The sequence below is a fragment of the Lonchura striata genome, chromosome 1, assembly GCF_046129695.1.
Source record: "Lonchura striata isolate bLonStr1 chromosome 1, bLonStr1.mat, whole genome shotgun sequence".
In the NCBI taxonomy this organism is placed as follows: domain Eukaryota; kingdom Metazoa; phylum Chordata; class Aves; order Passeriformes; family Estrildidae; genus Lonchura; species Lonchura striata.
In genome coordinates, this window is record NC_134603.1 from 35,100,567 (window position 1) to 35,122,387 (window position 21,821).

The window sequence follows — 21,821 nt, forward strand, 5'->3', positions numbered from 1 at the left end:
ATTTTCCCCTTTAGTTCCCATGTTCAGAGAAATAAGGAAAATATCTGCTGCCATTTGTTGTACTTAAGAGTTCTCTGAAAATGGGATACATGTAGTTCAATAGAAACCGAAGTCTGAAAGTATTTTTTTCAACCTCCTCCCTATTACTAGGAAAGCAGTTAACTTAAGAACCTGATTAACATTCTATTGAGCTGTGTCAAATGGTTCTTCCTCATTTTTTTTCTGGCTGGACAACATTTTCTACCCACTCGCTTGTGGCAGCTATTTCAGTACTATGGGGAAAAAAGAAACTGAATGGCAATTTAGTGGGTTAATGGAAGACTAGAAATGGCAAAATATAAAACTGCATTCAGAAATATTGCAGCTAGGCCTCCCTAATGATAACCAAGGTGTGGGGCTTGTTTTGGTCTCATTTTATTTGAGAAATTCAGAGCAAACAGCAGAAGCTTCTGCTTATTCTCATGGACCACTACACTTAAAAATTATGCACTAAGCATTTTTTGACCCACTGACCCTGTGTGATTTCTCATATGTACACTACAGGTAAACAGAAAAGCATGTGTAAAATGAGCTGAGACCTGCAAATTTGGTCACTGACAGTCTCATTACACCGCTGTTCAGAGGAATCTCCTCTTCTACAGGTGGCCAGGTGGTATGTCAAAGATTAAATCAGCTCTTGAGGCAGGATTAGCCGAGCTGGCTGGGTGTGGAAGACCCTCTCCTCACTGCTCAGGGCTGACACTGCAGCAGACAAGCAGCTTGTGCAATGCTGTGTGAGCTATGATTGCTGGAGACATCAGGAAAATGGTGGCATCACTAGCTGGTGCTTGAATTTAAATCAAGTTCATTTTTATTTAGGAAGCACACAGGGATGGTCTGAGGAAAAATGGAGACCCTTCCTTTAGGCCCTCTGCAAGGACACGTTTAATGCAGTGATGGATTCATCTGGTTGCAGCTGTTCAATCCCAGGCACACTGCACGTGTCCTGGGGCACAGTGATGCCTAAGCAGATTTACTCAGGGGTTATGGAAAGGGCCTAGACAGAGCTTGGCTGTGTCCCTTAACCATTGCTCTTTCTCATCCATTTTTTTCAGGTCTCAGGGAGATGGAAAGCCAAACACAAGACAGAAGATGACAGCCACGGCACAACACAGTGCAACAGGAATGATCATACAGCCTAATCTACATGTAGTTTCTTCCAAGTTTATTCTAACAGGATAATGGTGAGAGTTTTTTAAGATTTAGGTATGTTAAGTACAAATTTTTTTTTTCTTTATTCTCTTTTTAACTGCTGAGAAAATCAGCACTGGTATGGAAAGAGGCAAATGAGGGGATGGACAAACTACTTTACCTGCTGCTCTCATATCTATAAATCCCAAGCAGCAATCCTGCAGGCTCTACCTTGTGAAGTGAGTGAGTTTTTCATTTAGTACTCCAGATAAAACTATACCTGCTGGTAAACTATTTTCACTAGCTCTACATATGCACTTGTTCATACTTGCTCCCCAAAGCTAACCTAATCAAAGCAGCATTTAGTTAGTGATCTCATAGGCCAGATTTTGGGTTGTGTTTATCTGCACAGAACTCAGAAAATACAGAGTTAAATGCTGCTTTTGAACAAGCTTTATTTTTGTTACCTGCATTTCAGCATAATCTAGACTAATAAATTCCTTACAGAGGGTTTGAGTAACACAGAAGTAACAGGAGTCACAAGAACAAGCCTCCCAGATGTCACACACATGTCCAACCACCACTGGGAACTCACAATTACAGTGTTACCCCAGCTCCCCACAGAAATGCCAGTATAGAGTAATTTAGTGAGATAATATATGAAAAAACCCATGTAGCTCTTCACTCGTGGATAAAACTATCACTGCCCAAGAGCCAGGATGTGACACCCTGTCACATCACCACTATTTGAAAGACAGCATTCTGGGGCAGCTTGAACTCTCTTGATTTTTCCTCAGAAAATCCCTACTAGTAACTAATAATTGGTGGTGGAGACTGATGTTCTTGGGAGAAGTTTTCACATGTAGCTGATGGGAAAGATTTCACAACCAGTTTAAGGCAGTTGAAGACTTTGATGCAGTCAAAGAGGTGTGAAAACCAGAAATGTCCATTTCTTACAGCACCATCTGCTTATGTTAGGTATTACATAAACCCCTTTGTCTCATCTGTAAAATATGGGTATCAAAGGGAGTATGGGGTTTATTTTATAAACCAACAGGACCTGCAGGTTACCTGGTACAGGAAGTCAAGTGTGAGGTTCTGTCAGTTGAAAATGCAACCTGCCAATAATTGCCATACTGGCATAAAAGGCAGATAAATGGTGTGCTAGAAGAAGTTATCCTACCTCCCTAAGCAGCCCATCAAAGTGCTCTGCTGCAGTGATGAAATCACATGCTGCTCAGTTCCCCAGAGAGTATATTCCCCCCCAAATACAGCAGGACTGCCATGAATTAGGCTCATGGCCAAAAAGATTGTCTCTTCATAAATCTGTACTGCTACCAACTACTGGAGAAAGACAGGAGTGGAAAGACAAAACAGGCTAAAAGTTTATACAGAACCACAGAATGGTTTGGGCTGGAAGAGATCTTAATGATCTAGTTCTAACCTCCCTTCCATGGGCAGGAACATCTTTCACTAGACTGGGTTCTGAGCCTCATCCAGCTTGACTTTGAACAACAGGGTTGGACAAAAAGTTTTTTTTTTTTTCCAAACATGTCAGCTTTGCACAATAGAATGAAGTGAATCCCTTGCTATTACCACATCAGCCTACATGACAGAGGTACTTGTGGGCAATTTCAGAAGAGGGGAAGGTTCAGAAGGACATGGAAATCACACGTGTATCACATAGTGGCAGTGCAGTCCTATGGTTGCCAAACCCATTCTGATCCTAAAAACAAGCAGTCTTCAAACAGTATCCATCCACCTGTTTTAACAGCCCTGAAATGGATCCAGTGTCAATATCCAGTACACATCTGTCCTCAGATGTTAGGACAGCACTAGTTTGATCAAATACACAAATGCAAAGATGCAAGCATAGAGCCTTCTACTTCAATGGGGTGACTGAAAAGTGCTCCTTCCCCAGCAGAAAGAAATATGCACACCAGAAATCACAAGGCTCTTCTCTCATTTGGCTTGTGCTGTGGTAGCAGCATGAATCAGATGCTGAAATAGTCCAGCATGAAGCAGAATCTGATTTAAAAGAACTGTATACATAACCACGTGGATTTTTTAAATAAAGGAAAATAATATTTAAATGTTAGTTTCCTTTCTCCCTTCCCCACTTCCCTTTCTCAGTTGACAGTCAACCAGCTGGTTAACTGCTCGGAAGGTGCACGCTCCTTCCCACATTTAACCAGTGCTCCCCGTGGGGCACTCTGCAGCCAAATGCTTCACCACCACTTGTTAATATTGAACCACAGCACACAGCCACTTCCTCAGGCTGGTGGCTGCAATCTGAGGGACAGCACCTGCAGAAGCTCAGCAGAAGCAATTGATTCACAGCAAAGCAAGATACAGTTGAGAGCTTCCTTCCACACAACACAGCAGGAAAGAGGGGATGCTGCCTCCAGCCAGACAGAATGACCATGATGGATGCTGTCTTGCTGTTATATGGCTCCTGTTGAGTGTGTGACCATGCTTTACTCTGGTTTTGCTCCTCTGATGAACACCTCATATAGAGCACAAAAGGAAAGATAAATACATGACAATTATAGAGATTATAAAATGAAAGATAACAATATCTGTCAGAATTTTAACCCAAATCAAATTTTCAAGCAGTCTTTTCCAAACAGCTATGAAGTGTGTAGATTTTTCCTTATCAAACAACAAAAAAGCACCCCAGTTCAATAGCTTTCTTAGCAAAGGCAGATGGTAAAAAGATGATAAAGCAGTATAGAATACAGTAAGCTGACATTTTCTGCAGGGCACTTCCCCTTCCTATTTAAAAATTACCTTCATTATTTCTTAACTAGCATGACTTTTTAAAACAAAATTATGGATAATTTAAATAGAGCCATAATTTACAAAATGATTTGAAATAGCCCTTAGAACATTTTTCTACCTTTGACCACCTCTGAAGCACAAAAAAGTCTCCAGTAATGCAAGAAATCTGCTCCAACTTTTATGCAAGTCAGTGTCATTGACACCTGAGCAAGAAAGAAACCACAGTCAAGTCCTCACTTCAGAGCACTGTTTAGTTAGAGATGAATTACATGACCTTTTGGCAGGGTACAATGGAACAGAAGTCAAAGTTACCTACATTCTCCCATGCTCTAAACAAGTTCAGTCCTCCATCTATGAGAAACTACCTCAGTGTTAGAATAGACCACACTCTCCAGAACATGTTTAAGCTAATAAAGTTTCATGGAAGCCTCAAAGAGAGCAGATAAGTCTTCTTCTGTTTGGGGACGTGGTGATAGTTTAGTCACCCTCTCCTGCAAGATGAAAGAAAAACTAGATTATAAATGGATACCAATAAAATTAATCAAACAGTAGGTGAACTATGTGTCTCTGTACTAACATTCTTCACAGAGAATAACAAAGTTTTGCAAAACAAGTAATCAAGTAATTAAATTGAAGCATCATTAACTGTACAGTACTTTCAAGAATATATAAGCTAAAATTCCCTGTAATTAAATTCACAGAAGCAAGATGAGAATGCTGTTCAGTTTCAGAGTCAAGCACAGCAAATATGAGTCTTCTCCATTGCAGATGTCAATACACTGGAGGACATTATCCTGAGAATACAGTCAATTTTTAAAATTAATTTGCCAGCACTGAACTAGGAGTTAGAGTTTTAGGGATCAAGACTTTCAAAATACAACATCTCTCAAGGCCCAGGAGCTGCTGTAAATGGGGAGTATCAACAGCACTTGTAAGTCAGACTCCAAAAAAGAGACACAGCAAGGGACAGCATGAAACCGCTTAATAAACAGCCTGCACCTCAGAGTCAGAATACAAAGAAATTGTGGTTGGTCTTCATTTGGACATTGATTCAACGGAATGTTCAGGTGCTAAAGCACCGCTGACTGAAATGAAACTCAGGTATATGCTTTAGTGCTCTGCTTGACAAAATAAGCACAAAGACATGAGCTGCAATTCAGAAGAGCCCTGTGCTACTGAGGATCAGGAGCTACATTAGTGTAGGTACCCAGTTACTGCAGGAACACTCAGCTGAAAGGGCCCAACATCAGTGAACTCATACTGGTTATGATTAGAACTTTCATGTTTTCAACAACCAATGATTTTAACATTTACTGAAATACTGGGGAGAGTTAGAGATATCTGCAAAGAGTCCAGGCCCACACTAGGAACACATTATCTCTAGATGAGGTGTGTTTTGGCAAGAGAGTTTCTTCTGCTGCAGCCTGCTTCAACATCACCCTTGTGGAAGATGCTGCCCTCCAGCTTTACAGTTCCCCCCTTTTTTCACATGTGGACAGGGGATATCAGTTGCTGAGGTCCTTGCCTGAGGCACAGAGTGGGATGCAGGGAAAGGGGCTCCCCCAGTGCCCTGCTTGGGCAGGAGGCTCAGCTGAGCCCCACTGCGGCACTTCCCCCCAGCCCGCAGGATGCGACTGTGGGCAGGCTGGATGTGGTTACACAGCGAGCGAGGCCACTGAACTGCAAAATCAACGTGAAACAGTGGTCTAGCATGGTGAGAAGTCAGCTGTGGTATTCACAGCTCATAATCATGGTTAGCATGGCTTGTGAGGAGTCTGAAAAGTGCAGCTCTGTGTGCATTATTTTACCTACAGAAGAAGCTTTACTGGTGCATAGGTAGCAGTCAAATGGTACCTCTTTCCCCATGGCTGACACCAGTGCTGCTACTCACAGAGATCCAGCCAAAGAGAAGACTAAGATTCTTCTATGCAGTTTTGAAACCAAATGGAAAATTCAAACAGCACTAGGGCAGTAGTGTGTTGTTTTTTTCAGACTCATAATATGCAAAATATAACAACACAGTGCTCAAGTATTCATAAATTCATCATATTAGGACCCTCTGGGCCAAAGCCAGTTTTGCAGCTCTGTGCACTGAGATGTCCAGATTTATCTGTAAAATCACACTGGGTGACAGGAGACAGCCAGCCTGACAGCCTGACAGACTGGAGTATTTCCCACTCTGTCGACAGAAGGCTGCAAATGGATGCTCCTCCCGTATGCCTCGACACAGAGGCACCATCACTACCTCTGCACAAGCTTGCTGATATTTGCTGGTGCCCAGACAGTGAGGCCCTGGCTCCCAGTCTGACTCAGTGCATTCTGGTCTCATGCCAATCCCAGCAGCTCCGGACTCACCAATGGCTCAGCCCCATTGTAGCTGCCTCTGGGACATCTGCAGGGGGTGGGTGGACAGACTACAGCCCTGAAATAATCTCTTATTTTCAGTGCCCCCATATCCTCTCAAACATCACCACACAGTCACCTTGAACCTTGAGACAGCATCTTCTTTGCTAGAATAACTGCTGTCTGTAAATAAGATCAATTTCAACAGCCTCACTTAAGAATGGAAATAAAATTCTGTTTTAACTTCAAGCATAGATGTCTGTCCCACCAAAGTTCCCACCCCAAATCCCAACAGTCAGATTACATTTTTCCCTGCAGCCTGCACTTCATGGTACGGAATATACTTGGCAAACTTTTTAGTGCTATCACCACTGCACCACATTGTTTTCCTGATGTGAATGAGCCATTGCTATATTACAAAGCAAACCTACTGCAAGAAGAAAAGCAAAAAAATTATACCAAAAAATAAACTGTATGGATTAACCCGTGGCTGCTAAGAGATTGTTAAGGAACACTGATACATTTGCATCATGTTACATCTCATACAAAAAAATAAGGCCCGAGAAACTATTAGGTCATCTCATTTTACACAGTGCAATGAAACACCAATGCCATAAGAAGACAGAAAAACTCTTCAACATCTTTTGGTGAAGAGCTCTTCCCCAGCTACACAGAGCTTGCATACAATGTTTGTTTTAAAGAAGCATGTTTATCAAAACATACCCTCCAAATGCCCCGTAACAATGCACATGCATAACCTACTTCATGGGTGTGCAGAGACATTAGTTTTCTTCCTGGCTTTGCCACTGCTCTGTTGTGTGTGATCTTTGTATCACTTTCTCAGGTATAAAATAGGAATATTAATATTTACTGTTAAAGTAACTGTTCTAAGGTGCTCTGAGATTTATGAGTTAGAATAATTATACAGGATCTGCTGTAAAAAGTGAATAACCTTTTGGCCTAAAAAATTTTCACTTTCTCTGTAGTATGTATTTCCTTTGCAACTTGGTGGGAACAAATACTAAGTCCATAGCATATGAATGAAACTATCTTTTTACAAGGAAGATTCTGCATTTTGCTTTAAGAGTGGTGTGTTGCTTTTTGCTGTGTCTTTGTGGGCACTGAAACAATAAAGAGTATTACAAGTTTAATCTATATCATCCCAGGGGACCTTATTTCAAATTCTGATGGGGGTCAATGGAACAAAAAAGCCATCTGCGAAGAAAAATGCAACTTCTCAATATGGAAAGTTTAATGCAAAGTGACTTTGAGCATTCTTACCAGATAGCACTTGGTATTAAGGCTTTATCTACAGACCACCTGCACACATAATTAAGAGAGGTAGTTATGAAAAAGCAGTATCTACTACAAAGATCACAGGCCTATGAAAAACATCCTCTTTTTAAAAACTGTAATATTAAAAAAACCCAAACCAAACACTTAGCCCTTTTTTTCTGTATCCATGTAAATACTGCAGCATGCACTCCATCCCACTGAAAAGAAAAACCTAAGCTGTAGAGTGAAACAAAATACAGTTTACTATCCATAATTTTCTCAATTTAAATACTTTTCATGTAGGAATAGAAATAAAACTTGCTGGAAAAGAAGCACTTCCGTTTTTTTCCAAAATCTGTTCTATTTTATTTGACAAGAAAAGCTGTTTTGCTCTCTGTCTTACCTGAGGCAGAGTGCCTTTGACTAATGCAGGGATGTCTGCTTTGGAATAACCAATTGCAGCTAAGCCATCATCAACATTCAGATCAAATAGGAATTTCCGGAGTGTGTCTGCCAAAATAAGCCCCGCATCTTTGATTCTGGCAGTGCGGATGTCAGCTCCTAAAATAAGACATAATGCCTTGACTGTAGGGTGGAGAGAGCAGAGGAAGCCTGTCCTGGACTTAATTTAATCATAATATCAGCTGAATACATATCCATACATAACAGCCACTGCCCTAAAAGCAGCATGAAGTAAAAAGAGGAATCAGTCCTCATTTTACAGTTGAAATAGTTTGTGAAAGGTGAAATAAAACAACATCAGAAGCACGCTAACTGCTGCCAAAAAGACTAACTGCCACATGAGGTTAACTTCCTTTCCCTCTGTGCTTGCAGGGAGAAGCACTTTTCAGTCTGACTAACTGCTGGGAGAAAAGCAGCTAAGGCATGAACATCAGTGGTATTTATTTGTATGGACAGTGTGCCAAATGCTAACTTCATTTTAAGGCCTTGAGTTTGCTGACATCTAGAGGACTGTTCCGTTCAATTACACATTCACAGAGAGGACTACAGCATGTAGGCTGAAAAAGGCAGGAGACAGCAGGGCAGTGTTCAGTGGGTTGAGTAAATTCTAAATTTATTGCTGTTTGAATATGTGCTGACTTGTGTGGGGTACAGTAGAACTGAAGAGAAGGAACTTCTCTCTTTGAAACATCTACTGAACAGTAATGAAAACACCAATACAAAATGAAAGATTAAAAATATTTCTTACAGAATAGCTCATGTTCCCTTCTTCAATGAATGTTCAAGACTTACTTAAAAGTGATAATAAAAGTATGTCCAAACAGGAGACCCAAGTTCCTCCATATGATTTCTTTCAAAGTAACTAAGCTAAATTGGTTCTCTGTGTAACCTCAGTGATGTTGCACCAGAACTATGTTAGGTACAAGTGCCATACTGAGAGATGAGTAAGAGCAATACATAACTACAGGAAAAATATCTTCTGTGATCCTCATACAGCTCAGTGTAACATTCAAAGGGAGTTAAGTGAACAGGAGACCTACTAGTCCCCTTGAAGAGCTGAGCCATTCAGGTAGTAAGGCTGGCAGTAATGTAGCAAATAAAGTCTGGGAAAAACTGGTAAATAAGATACAAGAGAATCTTGCACGAAGTCTTTTGCTATTGGGGCTATGCCAAGAGGTCTGAGTTTATCCTGGATTTTGCTGTGGAGGGGAAACTAGGACATAAACCCACTATCTTCAGATAGTAAAGAAAAAGGGAAAGGGAGAAGGATAAAATATGACAGTAAATGTGATTAGCAGTTTTAAAATATTGCTATAACTCTAGTACTTTCTTTTTGCTCAACCTAAAAGATAATCACTCTTTGATTGCACTTTGAAAATCTCTGGCCACATGCACACCTATTTCAACTGTTTAAGAATCCATCCAGGGAGGTATTAAGCTTTTTCTGGCTGTACCCAAATTTACAGCTGTACATACACACAACATAACTATTTAGTAATCTGCTTCATGTTATAAAATACCTTCTTAGTCATTGCATTTGGCAAAATGACAGATTTGAATCAGCTACTGTAGTCAGTTGGACTCTGGAGTAGACTCAGAAGTAAACACCCCAGATGGGAATTAATAAATTCAATTCCATGTGACATGTTTTCAGCAGAATCCCTTTCTAGCAAGGCACACAATGACATAGTTAAAATTTCTACTAAGAAAATTAACAGAACTTTTAGAGACAGAATTTATGGCAGAAGTTAATGCCACAAAACCTAAAGCAAGTGCTTTTCAGTCACTTGTTTTAAAATCAAGAGCCAGAGCTGAAATTTTCTGACATGCTGTGCTGACCAGTTATCCAGACACATTTTGTTCAACTAATTTTAGTTGTGTGTTATTGCTGTAGGAACACAGATATTTATTAGCTCAGTATGTGATTCCAGCTAGGTTTGAGTTTTGGTTTTGACCACAGGCAGGACAGCATACTTTAGAGGAAGCCTGAACAACCTCACAGACAGTTTATGAAATGAACAGAACTTTCACCCAATGTACTTTTTCTGACCATGTTGTTTTACACCCTTTATAAAATACTGAGGTATTTTCATTGTCTATATAAAAGCCCCATTCTTCTTGAGATCCACAATGCTTTGAGATTACTTATACAAGCAAGTCACACATGTGACTGGACTGCTGTGACTTGCATACAGAAGGTTGACCATACAAGGGACTGAACACAAATTTTCCAAATACCAGGAGAGTTGACCTAACCACTTTTTCTCCACTCCCTGCATTGCTGTGCACGTGGCTGTGACTGCTCCTTAGCCAGCATGGGTATTAGCAGCAGGGTAGCCACAACACAAAACTTAGTGCAGGAAAACCCTGACCTTAGACAAATAAATTAGCTCAGTGCAGAGCCATGCTGTCACAGCTAGACTGCTAACAGCTCTGAGACTACATCACTGGAATCTGGTTTATTACATACAATCATGCTGGAGGTATAATAAAGAGCTATCCTTTCCCTTAGGACACCCTTTGGTGATGGGCTGCACACATAACAAGGCACTGTAAAATAACCTTTAAATGAGCTGTCAGCTTGCAGCATTCACTTTTATTCTGCTAAAATGCAGAAAAGGCCATTTTGTTCATTAATCTCTTTTTAGCCATTACATATGTGTCCACAGAAGAGCTACTCCAGGAAAAGCTTTCCCTTGGCATCAGCCACTGAGAAATTCCAACACCTACAAATAATCTTAGGCCTACATCAGAAAGACCAAAACCCACAGCTGTGTGCCACGGAAAAAGAGCAGGAGTGATTCAGAATATCACTGTTCTAATTTCACTGTCACAGCAGGGACTTTGTTAGGGAAAATATTTCATTTTAGCTAACAAATGCCCCTGAGTACTGGTTCACTTTGTGGTAACTACTCTTCATGAAGTGACAAGAGTTGTGCCAATCACAGCTACTCTTGTTTGATTTGCAATAGACCTCCAGTTAATTTCAGCTGTCCACTTTTCTAGCCAAGAATCAGATTTTCTCCAGCTTGCTCCTCTAATCACATCATTCAATATCAAAATTCAGTGTTATTCTATCTAATTTGCATGACATCTAATTCCAGAATCTTGTTTTCTAAACTTAAACCCCTCCCAACAACCAATGACAATTGCTTGTACACAATTTTTTTCAATCCCAAAATATCATTTTGGAAAGAATTCCATTTGTACACGAGAACTGTACCCACAGAGATTCCTACCTAGAATCTCTGCAGCTTCTAAATGCCGTTCAGGATCTATCTGTGCTGTGAAAGCAAACACTGCTGGGGATGTCAGCACCACAGAAAGGCCATGAGGCTGGGGAGAAAAAAAAAAGGAAAAGAATAACAAAATACATCAACAAGACATGTACTTTTAACTTCAATGGACTTTAATGCTCATTAATGACAGAAAACAGATATTTGAAATATATAATAAAACCCCAAAAAGAAACAAGTTTTACCACTAAAGAGTGATCCACATTATAATCCTTTGGTTTGTAAGTTTTCACCAAACCAGAAATAGGGTAAGACATTCCATGGCTGGAACAGAGAGCAGAGAGAGAGAGTGGTTAGGACAGCTCTCCTGGTATTTGGAAAATTTGTGTTCAGGCCCTTTTGTGGTCAGTTTTCAGTATGCAAGTTTCTTCAGTACAGATACTCAGAAGGTATTGACAGGTATGGTGTGGATATTAGGTACAGAAAACCCTCATCCCTCTGCACCTCAGGAACCTAGCTAGAAAAGACAGTACCTCCTTACTTTGTGAGTGTGAAGTTATATTATTTCACTGACTGAACTGAAAGATGTTCAGTTCCTACAGTAACGTAAATATGCCAAAAATATCATAGTCCGCATACCTATGTGTTCTCACTGTCTGAGAAAAAGAAATTTTAATTTTAAGATATAATTAAAAGAGTAGACTTGCTCAAAGAAAAAGAATGAAAGGAAGGTCTCTGAAGAGAATGACTGCTAATAACTTCTGCATACAATTAACTTTTAGGCTTTGCTTCTTTGAGATTTTCATCCAAATGAAACTATATTGCCTTGCAATATTAATTACAGCTCATTTCAGACTGCTGATTGCCTATCACACAGACAAACTTACAGATAATTGCATCAGTTCAGGAAAACCTCAAGATTACATCATTGCTGTCTCACTGTGGAGCAGCTGGCATGGAATCTAACATCTAAAATGTCATTGACTTTTTGTTTTTACTACTAAGGAAGGTAAAGAAGGCTGTGTTTTGTAATTTCCACATGACTGGTTTTGAGTATCACAACCCGAGAATGGAAAATCCTTATACACATAAATGACAAGAGCCCATCAGTTTGCCACAACACACAGATCCTTCAGCATCACAGGCCAGGCCACAATCCCTTACTCTACATTCAGCAGCAAAGGCAGCAACATCTTTGACAATCTGAAACAAACACTAGCTATAAGCTGATCTCAGATGGGGTTACTATTTCTCTGTACTCACCAGAGATGAACACCAGCATTGCCAAAGCCAATACCAGCAAAAGCACTTGCCAGGTGCATGTTGGCTCTTGCTTCACGGTCTTCAGGGTTTCTGATGGCTCTGGGCACCATGGAGGCAAATGGTACCAATGAATTCACAAACAGATTGGTGATTCAATAGGGAGAAGGGAGAGAGGGTTTCTTTATGGACAGATATACAAAAAAATCTAAAAGAAGCTGAGATAAAAATGGTGGAAATGGAATCAAGTCATGCTTCAGTAAAAGAAAAATCCTGCATCTGGATCACTTAAGTATAACATACTGGTTAAATGAAGGGTAAGCTTCCTTTCACTTTTCAGAAAAAAAAAAATAGAGTGAATTTAACAATACTCAATTCAGCGGTGAATTAGAAAATTCTAGTTATAATCTTTGGTAATTCTCTGTATGGCTCCAGGATCACTCCAGCTTTCTCACCATCTCATTAGGTGGTGCTCTAGACCCCACTACCTGTGTGGGAAGAAGACATGATTCCCTGCCTTCCTATGCCTCAGGATCGTGTAGTTTGACAGTAAGGAGAAAACGTCTCATGAATAGATTCCAAAGGAACAAAAACCAACTATTTTGACTCACTAGGTACTGTGAAAAGTTTTTTCAAAAAACACCCACATTAATCTTTAATAGAAATGCACATGGTATGAGAAAGCTGTAAACAGGCTAAATCTTTATTGACAGGGATCAACACCAACTCCCAGCTAAGGCAATACCTATTCTAAACTGAAGGTCTTTTAAGAATAAGCAGGTTTGAATTCACACTTTTGCACATTCATAACTGCACGTTATTACCTTTCTGATGGATGTGCTACTATCTTAATTTACACTGAAGGCCACAAAAGTAAAATTAGCAGTATTTTATTCAGTTTGTTACATATACCCCTTATACTGCCATAGAAAGGAGGTTCTTGAAAAAATATGTAAATGCTGCTCCCCTATTAACTGTACAGCTTGAAAGACCTATAACTGAGGACTTCTAAAATAGATTCACAGAGGCATTTAAAAGCTACCTCCTCAAGACAAACCACTAATCCCAATTTTACTTTGAATTTTATCTTTATATTTTATCATTTAAGAAAGATCCAGGGTAGAAAACAAAAGCTTAATGTTGCAGCTTGTGTCATTCCAGATTAACACTTACATCCTTGCAGGCACCCCTTTCGGGGCACTGTGGGGTTGCTAGGTGTGTTACCTTTTCAGGTACTTGGCGACAACGCGCAGAGCGTGCAGAGCCCAGACGTCGCTGACGGGGTTGCTGCCTTGGTAGGCTGGGCGGTTGATGGGATTGGAGGGGCAGGGACGGCGCTGGTTGTAAGGGAGAGCAGTGTAGGATTCCAGGGCATGGCTAACAGAAAGATGGAGAAACCAATTATTTAAGGGGTAGAGCTCCCTTTTACTGCCCTGCTGTCCTTTGAATGCAGGTTCTTAGTTATTTCTGGTGTCCAACAGTTGCTGAAACAAGAAAACGATCTCACAGACAGTGGAAGAATGCTAGGCTAGCACCTCTAGAGTACTTCCTCTCCAACAAACACACCGAAGGCAATCTAAACACAAGTCAGTGCCTTTACATCAGCTCACACCATGCTAAAAGCCTGGTTGGAAGCACGAACACCTGCAGTGTTTTTCACTGAATAGGGCTGTACATGTGCAATGAGTGCATTTCCTTTCTGTAGGACAGGAACCATAAGAGACTTTAGCACTGCAAACTTCGTAAGGTACTTTTCTTTTAGAAGTACTGACCTTGAAAAAATTATGAGTGTGATATTTAAGCTAAGTGGAACTGCCAATAGTCTTACCTCCCAGATACTCATGAATCTGACCACATAAAGAAGGGGCATTGCCTACATAGCTCTATTAAGATGAACAAAACTACAAACCATTTTAATTGTTGAACAAATGCCTTTTTTCCATTACAGACATTGCCAGGGTCCTTCACCATGCTTGAGAAGTCACAGTTTTATTACATATTGACTACTTTAATACACATAGCACTCAGAAGCAAAGTAAGTTCTGGCTCTCCAAATAGAAATGTTAATACATTTTGTGCAGTTAAGCTGTTGGTTTAAGATGAATAAAATTTTGTGCCAAGTGAAAAGCAAACTGTGAGACTGGTTCCAAGATGACAATAGCTGGGTGAAGACCTGCTCATATCTCACAAGCTTTTATGAATTTTTATTGACACATCACAGCTTTTGTTGGAAAATTCTTATTTATTCCCTGCCATGTCTGTGATTCATGATAAATGCTATTACAATTGTGATTAATCATCTATCTCCATGATCCCTTAAAAAGGGACACTTGGACTCTTTTCCCTGACAACAGCTATTCTGTAAGTAAAGATTTTCTCCAGTACACTGCAAAAAAATTCAAATTTCTGCAAATGCAGGATTTGTTTCTGTACATTCTGAGGGAGGCAGTGAAACTAAGGAAGAGGAAAGTCTGACAGAGCTCACCTAAACAAGAACAGCGAACAGAGAAAAAGATCATCTCTTGTGCTCTCAAAATGTATTTTTTCTACAATCATCATAGTAAAAATACAAAATTTAAATAAATTCAAGTAGCAGCCTGTGCTGAAAACTCACCAAAGCACATCAAAGCCACTGTTGGCCACTATTCGTTCAGGCATAGACAATGTGTGTAAAGGATCAATGATGCCTAATGTTGGCTTAATGGCTCTTGAAGCAATACCTGCAATGTGCAAAGGGAGAAGAATCAGTTAAAGATGTTTTGCAACAAAATAGGACAAGATAAGCTTAATGTTCAAAACATGACTATAAGGAGGGAAAAACGTATTTGAAACTATGAACATGAAAGCAAAGAGAGACAAGGGAGGGTAGAGAGTATTTATCAATGTGAGACTGATGATGAAGTCTCTCTAAAAGAGTTACATGATTTGAGACTTTTGCCTGAACTGGATTATACCAGACAACATTCTTTCTCTGTTTGCATCCCACCCTGAGCAGCCTTGCAAAATGTCTGTGGCATCTGCAGTATTCTTAGATTTGTATCTTCTGTGGACAGTCAGAAGGCAAAACTGGTTTGTACCTGCAATCAATTGTTATTGCCAGTTGCTGTCTTCAGCATCTATAATAACCATGTCCTTGCTATTTCGGTTAAGGGCACAAAGATGTAGCTCTGAGAGAGACAGACACACAGACTGATTGACAATGTATAGACTAGAAAACTGTTGAGCTATTGTCAAACCTCCTTAGCACACCCACCTGGGTCCCAAGTTCTGCAGACTGTGTGGCATATAAAATCCATATGTTTAGAAGCAAAATCTTAAACAGCTATGAAGCTCAAGATGACATTTTAGCCTTAATCTTTATTTGCCAGGGATGAAAAAGACAAAGGAAGACAGTGTCCCTCACTTGCACAGCATCCCAGGCCTGAGGTTTCCAAAGTCAGGAAAACGAACATTTGGTTGCAATTACACAACAAAGAAACAGAAGTCTTAAAAGTAGAAAGAAAAATACAGAGGAAATAAGGAACAGTTGGTTGACCCTGAATATAAGTAGAAATTTCCTTTGCAATTAACATTTTCTGCCATTTAAGGACTTGAAAGATTTCAGTTTCCTGTTTTGCCTTCAAACTATAATCCACTGTATTACATAGGTATTTCATTAAGTTAATATGATATAAATTTAATTAAAGGAGGAAACCTTGAAGCTTTTAAAATTTGCCTGTGGCTGTTGAATCAAACAAAATGACACCTGAAATGACATGCAGTATCCTTTTCTTTCAAGGCATGGAAATAACAAAGACATTGGAAAAGCAATTGTCTTGAATAACACACAAAACCCCCCACAAAACAAACAAAAAACCCCAAAACAAAGCACCAAAATCCTCACCGGTTTTAACTTTTAGTTCTTTGAAGTCAAAAATGGCAACACCAGTGGTTTCACTTCCAGTGCCAGATGTTGTAGGAACTTAAAAGGAAGAACGGGGATAACAACAAATAATAAGAAATATATAATACTGCAATTTAAATAAGAAAACCACAATAGTAACACCACCCAAAATACAGTGCCCAGGAAATCTTAGAGGTATCCCTGATCCAAAGCCAACAGATCAAAAGGAAACTGCTACTTTGATCTCTTTTCTCAGTAAATGAGGTCTAGCTGAGCTAAACAAGACAAATTAAGGATAAAACCTCTTATTTTACCTTCACTGAATTAAGCAGCAAAATGACTGCTGAATACAGCTAGAGGAAAAGTTAGCCCAAAGGAAGCTGAAACAGTCACAGTAAAGTGATTTCAGCAGAAGTATCAGACAGTGTAGACTGACTCATCTTCCCCTTGCCCCAACTCTCCGCACACTCTCCTCTTGCTTTACCTGCAATAAGGGGCTTGAGGGGTACAGTGACCGGCTTCCCTTTCCCAATAGGAGCATTGACATAATCCAGGAATTCTGATGAAGGGCTGGCTGCATACAGATTGGCAGCTTTACAAGTGTCTATTACAGACCCACCTCCAACAGCAACATAGGCATCAAACTCTCCATTTTTAGCAAATTGAATGGCATCCAGGAAACTTAGGACACAAGAAAGATTTTCCAATTAGTCAGGATAAAACCAGTACACAGGGAAACTAACTATTAAGACCAGCATGCAGGCCACAGGGAGGTATTTAAAAAGCCATATGAAATCCTGTAAAGGCCCAGGCACTACTTGGAGAAATGCACTGTCAGAAGCAAATTGTACCTTTGGTCTGTTGGCTCCACACGGACATTATCATACATTTGAAAGTTTATACCATATTTCACCAAGGAATTCAATACTGCATTTACAGGAGGGAGTTTGGAGAGGTTTTTATCTGTCATCAAACAAACTCTTCTAGCACCCAGATTCTGCAGGTCCTACAATAACGAATCGAAAAACCAAACAACTGGTATAAAATCATATACTTCACTATTTAAACACTAATCCAAATCAACTGAACCATTTGATAATGATAAACCCCTGACTTAAAAATAGTTGGCTATTGCAAAATTTTTAAAACCATATCAGCTGAAGAAAAAGGACATTAGCCACACACATGTAGAATATGGAAAGCAGAATAAAATTTAAAGCTGCCAATTTTATATAGTTGAAATCTTATAATAGAAGAAAATGAAAGTTGTTGAACCACATGGAACTGCTTTAAACAATAGTAAAATATAAAACATCTTTTAAAATATTTTTTCTTAAGTTTCTGTGAGAATAAAAAAAGCCTTTTCACAGATTGTCTCCATCAACTCCCTACCAAAGCACAGCATTAAAATATTGAAAATGTAATGAAAAGAGACAGTGATAAAAGCACACTGGAACAATACACTCAGGTGAGCCATCTCACATTGCTGAAACAAAAATTCTACACTTACACAGGGCAAGCTGAGAGCTGAATGAGTATCTAGCCAATTTAATAGAAAGTCTCTGATTGATTTAATGAGTGCTAGAAAGATGAAAGCTATCTTGAGGAAATCCTGGTGAGTCAGCAGGATTCAAAACTTTCTGAATTAAAATCCCTGTCAGAGAAAAACATTTTTGCATACTTGTAGCAAAGTATCCATGACCCAATTATCCCCTGTGCTGCATTTCATACACCACAGCACCACTGATGCACCACGCCTGTTCTTCAACCAACAGTATGCTCCGACCTTTTTGCACTGATACATTGGACCACACCATATATCAATCCACTTTATTACGTGGATTGATAGCACTGGCTGCCCTTTAGAAAATAACTTTTTCCCAGCGATGGACTTACACCATAGCAGCTTACCATGCCAATCTCTTTTGTAACTCCTTCTCCATATCGGATGTTTGAAATGGCCATCTATTAAAAAAAAAAAAAAAATTTTTCTCATAAAAAATGGCATCGGGCCTTACTCATTCAAAGTGAAATATAAATATTTGATAATGCAAATATTTGTTAAATGCCATATTTGTCAAGAAGTATTGTTTGCACAACTTTTAAATTAAACATATTTTATTATTAAATGTACCTCAAATGCATAGTCTGTATTCCCCAGGTTGGGCTGTTCAGGAACTGGAATAGAAATGAAACAGCAGAATTAGGAAGCAGTAAGTTATTTCAACCTGTTTCTCAGCTCTAGAGTTGACAGATTCCCTTGCTTTTAGAATCACTAACATATTTCCACAGGTCACCTCAGCTTGTCTAGATAACAGTTACCCATTTCATCCCTTGCTGTTCATGAGATTAAATTATCAAAATACTCGACCTTTTTCACATAACTGAACAAAACAAGTGGGTTTTTCAAGTTCTTCCAGGAATTAAGTTTTTTTTATAAAAACTGAATAAACTGGCAGGAAGGTTGCATGAGAGTTTGTTTGCAGTCTACAAAGACCAGAATAGCCCATAAAGAAGTAGAACTGAGTATGTGTTATATCTCGCTCAAGCTGAGAGGTGCTAGAAATGCATAGGGGCTACATGATAACCTTCATAACACCAGTTAAGACAAATTCATGAGACATCCTCTTAACATCATCTGAGATATACATAATCTGAGAACATCTTATGTATGCATGGGTGCAATACTAACAGGTGTTTACACTTTTTACTTCTGCCTAGTCCTGAACTTGCAGGTGAAACTGAATTATTTGCTAAAAAATTACTGTGTGCACTGCTAATAATAAATAAGAATCAGTGCATTACTATTAACTTGATTAGAAGATATTTTTAAGAGCAGTATTTCAGTCATAGCTTCTCTTTGCCATGTCAATTTTGCATGAATTACCACAAAACTGCTCTTCCTGCTGGAGTCATGCCTTACGTCTGCTCTATTGATTGAAAATACACAATTTGGATTCTGATCCAATGAGTGAAGCCATGAAAATGAGGCTTACAGACAGGCTGGGGTGCACTGAAGCACTGACCCACAACAGTAACAGATAGATGTATTAAAACCCTTTATGTACTTTCTATTCAAGCACAGGCCAGCTGCTATCAGCTCTTTCATTCCCACCTCTTGCTAGCCTGTACATGTTTGACCTCTCCTGGAGCTGGAGTCTGCTGTACTTTCAGTCATTAATTTGACATGCTAAGGACATGTCCAAACCATTTACACTCTTACTTTCTGATAATATAATAGACACCCTGCTGTTTCATTCTTGAACTAAACTTAACTTTCAGGGCAAATTTTACTGAGTTCAAAAATTGCACTGTTTCCTCGAACACTGCCAAGAAACACAAAGAAGTTTGGGATTTTTTTTCAGCTATAGTCACTGTTCAATCAATTCCTAGTATTTAGAGATGTACTGAACTGATATAATCTTGCTATGCTATAGACTCTATTGCTGCCTAAAACTTTCAGAGAGGGTTCTTAACTCAGGCTCCAGTTTAGCAAGAGTTTAGCTGGAATTGACTGAGTAAGTCATCAAGCAGACAAGCAAAATAATGAAATTCTGTTTCTCAGATGCACTATTGTCTTGCTGTATGGATGATCTTGGGCAAAACAAGTATATGAACATATAAATAGCTTTTCCATATGTAAAATGACAATGTCAATTCTTTAAGAAGTGTTCTAAGCATATGAAACCATGCTACTAAGAGTTAACATTACTGAAACTATGACCCAAACCACTATCAACTGTTTATTTTCTGATGCAAGTTGTGTGTATCCAAAAGCAGATCTAAAGCTGAGATGGTTCAGCTGATGACAGCTAGGGCAAAGTTCAGATCAACTGGACCCACGGTATGGGGAGGGAGGGGACAGGAGGCAGTAACTGTGGTTTATGTGGGAGCAGCGACTCTCGCCAACAATAACCACTACCATTGTACAGCTGCAAAATAACAGGCTGTTTACCTTCTCCTTTAGATTGTTCCTTCCCACCTGCACCCTCTGCCCAGGTTATGTGGATACATACAGCCCTCTACAGGGTCATGGCCTCCTACAGAATTATTCTGGAGAAACAAATTAAGCCTTACCTTGAGAATAAGTGTGACCATGGCTCGGGCACCGACAACTAGTTAAAATGTGAAAAAAAAAAAAAAAAAAAAGAAGTGGTATGGTTAAATGGGAAAACTAAAGTTTACGCCCTGTAAGTCTCCTGTAAGCACCCATTCCAAAGGCCTGCAGCTGAGCTGAGCTGCGCAGCGGGAGCGGGCACGGAGGGCTCGCAGGGGCGGAGCGGCCGCCGCTTTCCGCCTCCCAGCCGCGGCCCCGGAGGGACCCCGGAGGGACCCCGGAGGGACCCCCGGAGTGACCCAGGAGGGACCCCGGAGGGACCCCGGAGGGACCCCGGAGGGATCCCGGGAGGGATCCCCGGAGGGACCCCCGGAGGAACACCGGAGGGACCCCGGAGGAACCCCCGGAGGGACCGCCGCGCCCCGCCCCGCCGCACTCACGCCGCCCGCTCCAGCTGCCGCAGCAGGCGGGACACCCGCGCCCGCCCCGCCGCCATGGCCCGGATCTGGGCACGGCCGCAGAGGGGCCCCGGGCCCGGTGCGGGGCCGGGCCGGCGGCAGCGCCTCCTCCCGGGACCGGGACCCGCGGGGGTCCCAAAGAGGGACTCGCACGGTCAGGCGAGAAGTGTCCGCATTCAGCACCCCCAGCCCGCGGTCCCCCTTGTCAAAACCCAACTCAGGCCTGCTTGGAGGCAAATAAAATCTGGTTGCTAAAACAGACAGCACAAAATGCCAGTGAAGAGCCACTAAAATTTAATTAGGACTGAGCGTGTGTTGTATATTTGTCACAAAAAAAACCACTGAAAGTAATGGAATTGTAAAGTGAAAATAACAAAACAAACCCATGGTCTTGAAGTTAAGTGAAATACTTTTCCGACTCTACAGTTGTGCCCAGTGACAGGACAAGGAAGAATGGTGATAAACTAAAACACAAGAAGCTTCACCTTAGCATGAAGAATTTCTTCACACTGAGGGTGGCAGAGCACTGAACAGGCTACCCAGGGAGGTCGTGGAGTCTCCCTCTCTGGAGACATTCAAATCCCACCTGGACATGTTCCTGTGCCACCTGCTCTAAGCAAACCTGCCTTGGCACCTTGGACAAGATAATCTCTAGAGGTCCCTTCCAACCATGACAATTCTGTAATTCTATGAAATCATGGTAAATTATAGTGCAGGATGGATCAAAATGTTATAACCAAATTTTTAAGCTGTAAGCTATGCTGCTTAGCTGCCAGCAGAGTAGTATGCCAGTATTGAGCAAAGGAAACACTGGATTCTGACAAAACCGCATTATTTTTCTAATGTAACATATATAATTATTTTAACTTTGAATACTCTTTCTGTCTTACTAGATG

General features: G+C 40.4%; 1 protein-coding gene across 2 annotated transcripts; it reads right to left on the reverse strand.

Annotated features, from left to right (window-relative positions):
* Positions 1–1,608: 1,608 nt before the first annotated feature.
* On the reverse strand, positions 1,609–21,002 carry ADHFE1 (alcohol dehydrogenase iron containing 1). 2 transcript variants are annotated; one of them, XM_021555607.2, is made up of 14 exons: positions 20,908–21,002; positions 20,488–20,525; positions 18,545–18,588; positions 18,322–18,375; positions 17,262–17,416; positions 16,895–17,091; positions 16,411–16,488; positions 15,142–15,247; positions 13,752–13,904; positions 12,531–12,629; positions 11,513–11,591; positions 11,271–11,367; positions 7,973–8,130; positions 1,609–4,442 (listed from the first exon to the last, which is right to left on the reverse strand). In XM_021555607.2, exons 1-14 carry the CDS (start codon positions 20,961–20,963, stop codon positions 4,359–4,361), a joined length of 1,398 nt encoding a protein of 465 aa, XP_021411282.1. In that variant the 5' UTR covers positions 20,964–21,002; the 3' UTR covers positions 1,609–4,358. The 2 variants fall into 2 exon arrangements, with proteins under 2 accessions (XP_021411282.1, XP_021411281.1); XM_021555606.3 differs by lacking the exon at positions 1,609–4,442 and having other exon boundaries at positions 7,343–8,130.
* Positions 21,003–21,821: the final 819 nt, after the last annotated feature.

Coding starts and splice junctions, on each gene's coding strand:
- ADHFE1 (XM_021555606.3), bottom strand. CDS start 20,963: ATGGCGGCGGGGCGGGCGCGGGTGTCCCGCCTGCTGCGGCAGCTGGAG. Junction 17,417..18,321: donor TTACAAAAGAGATTGGCATG/GTAAGCTGCTAT, acceptor TCGTTATTGTAG/GACCTGCAGAATCTGGGTGC. Junction 11,368..11,512: donor ATGTGGATCACTCTTTAGTG/GTAAAACTTGTT, acceptor TTTTCTCCCCAG/CCTCATGGCCTTTCTGTGGT.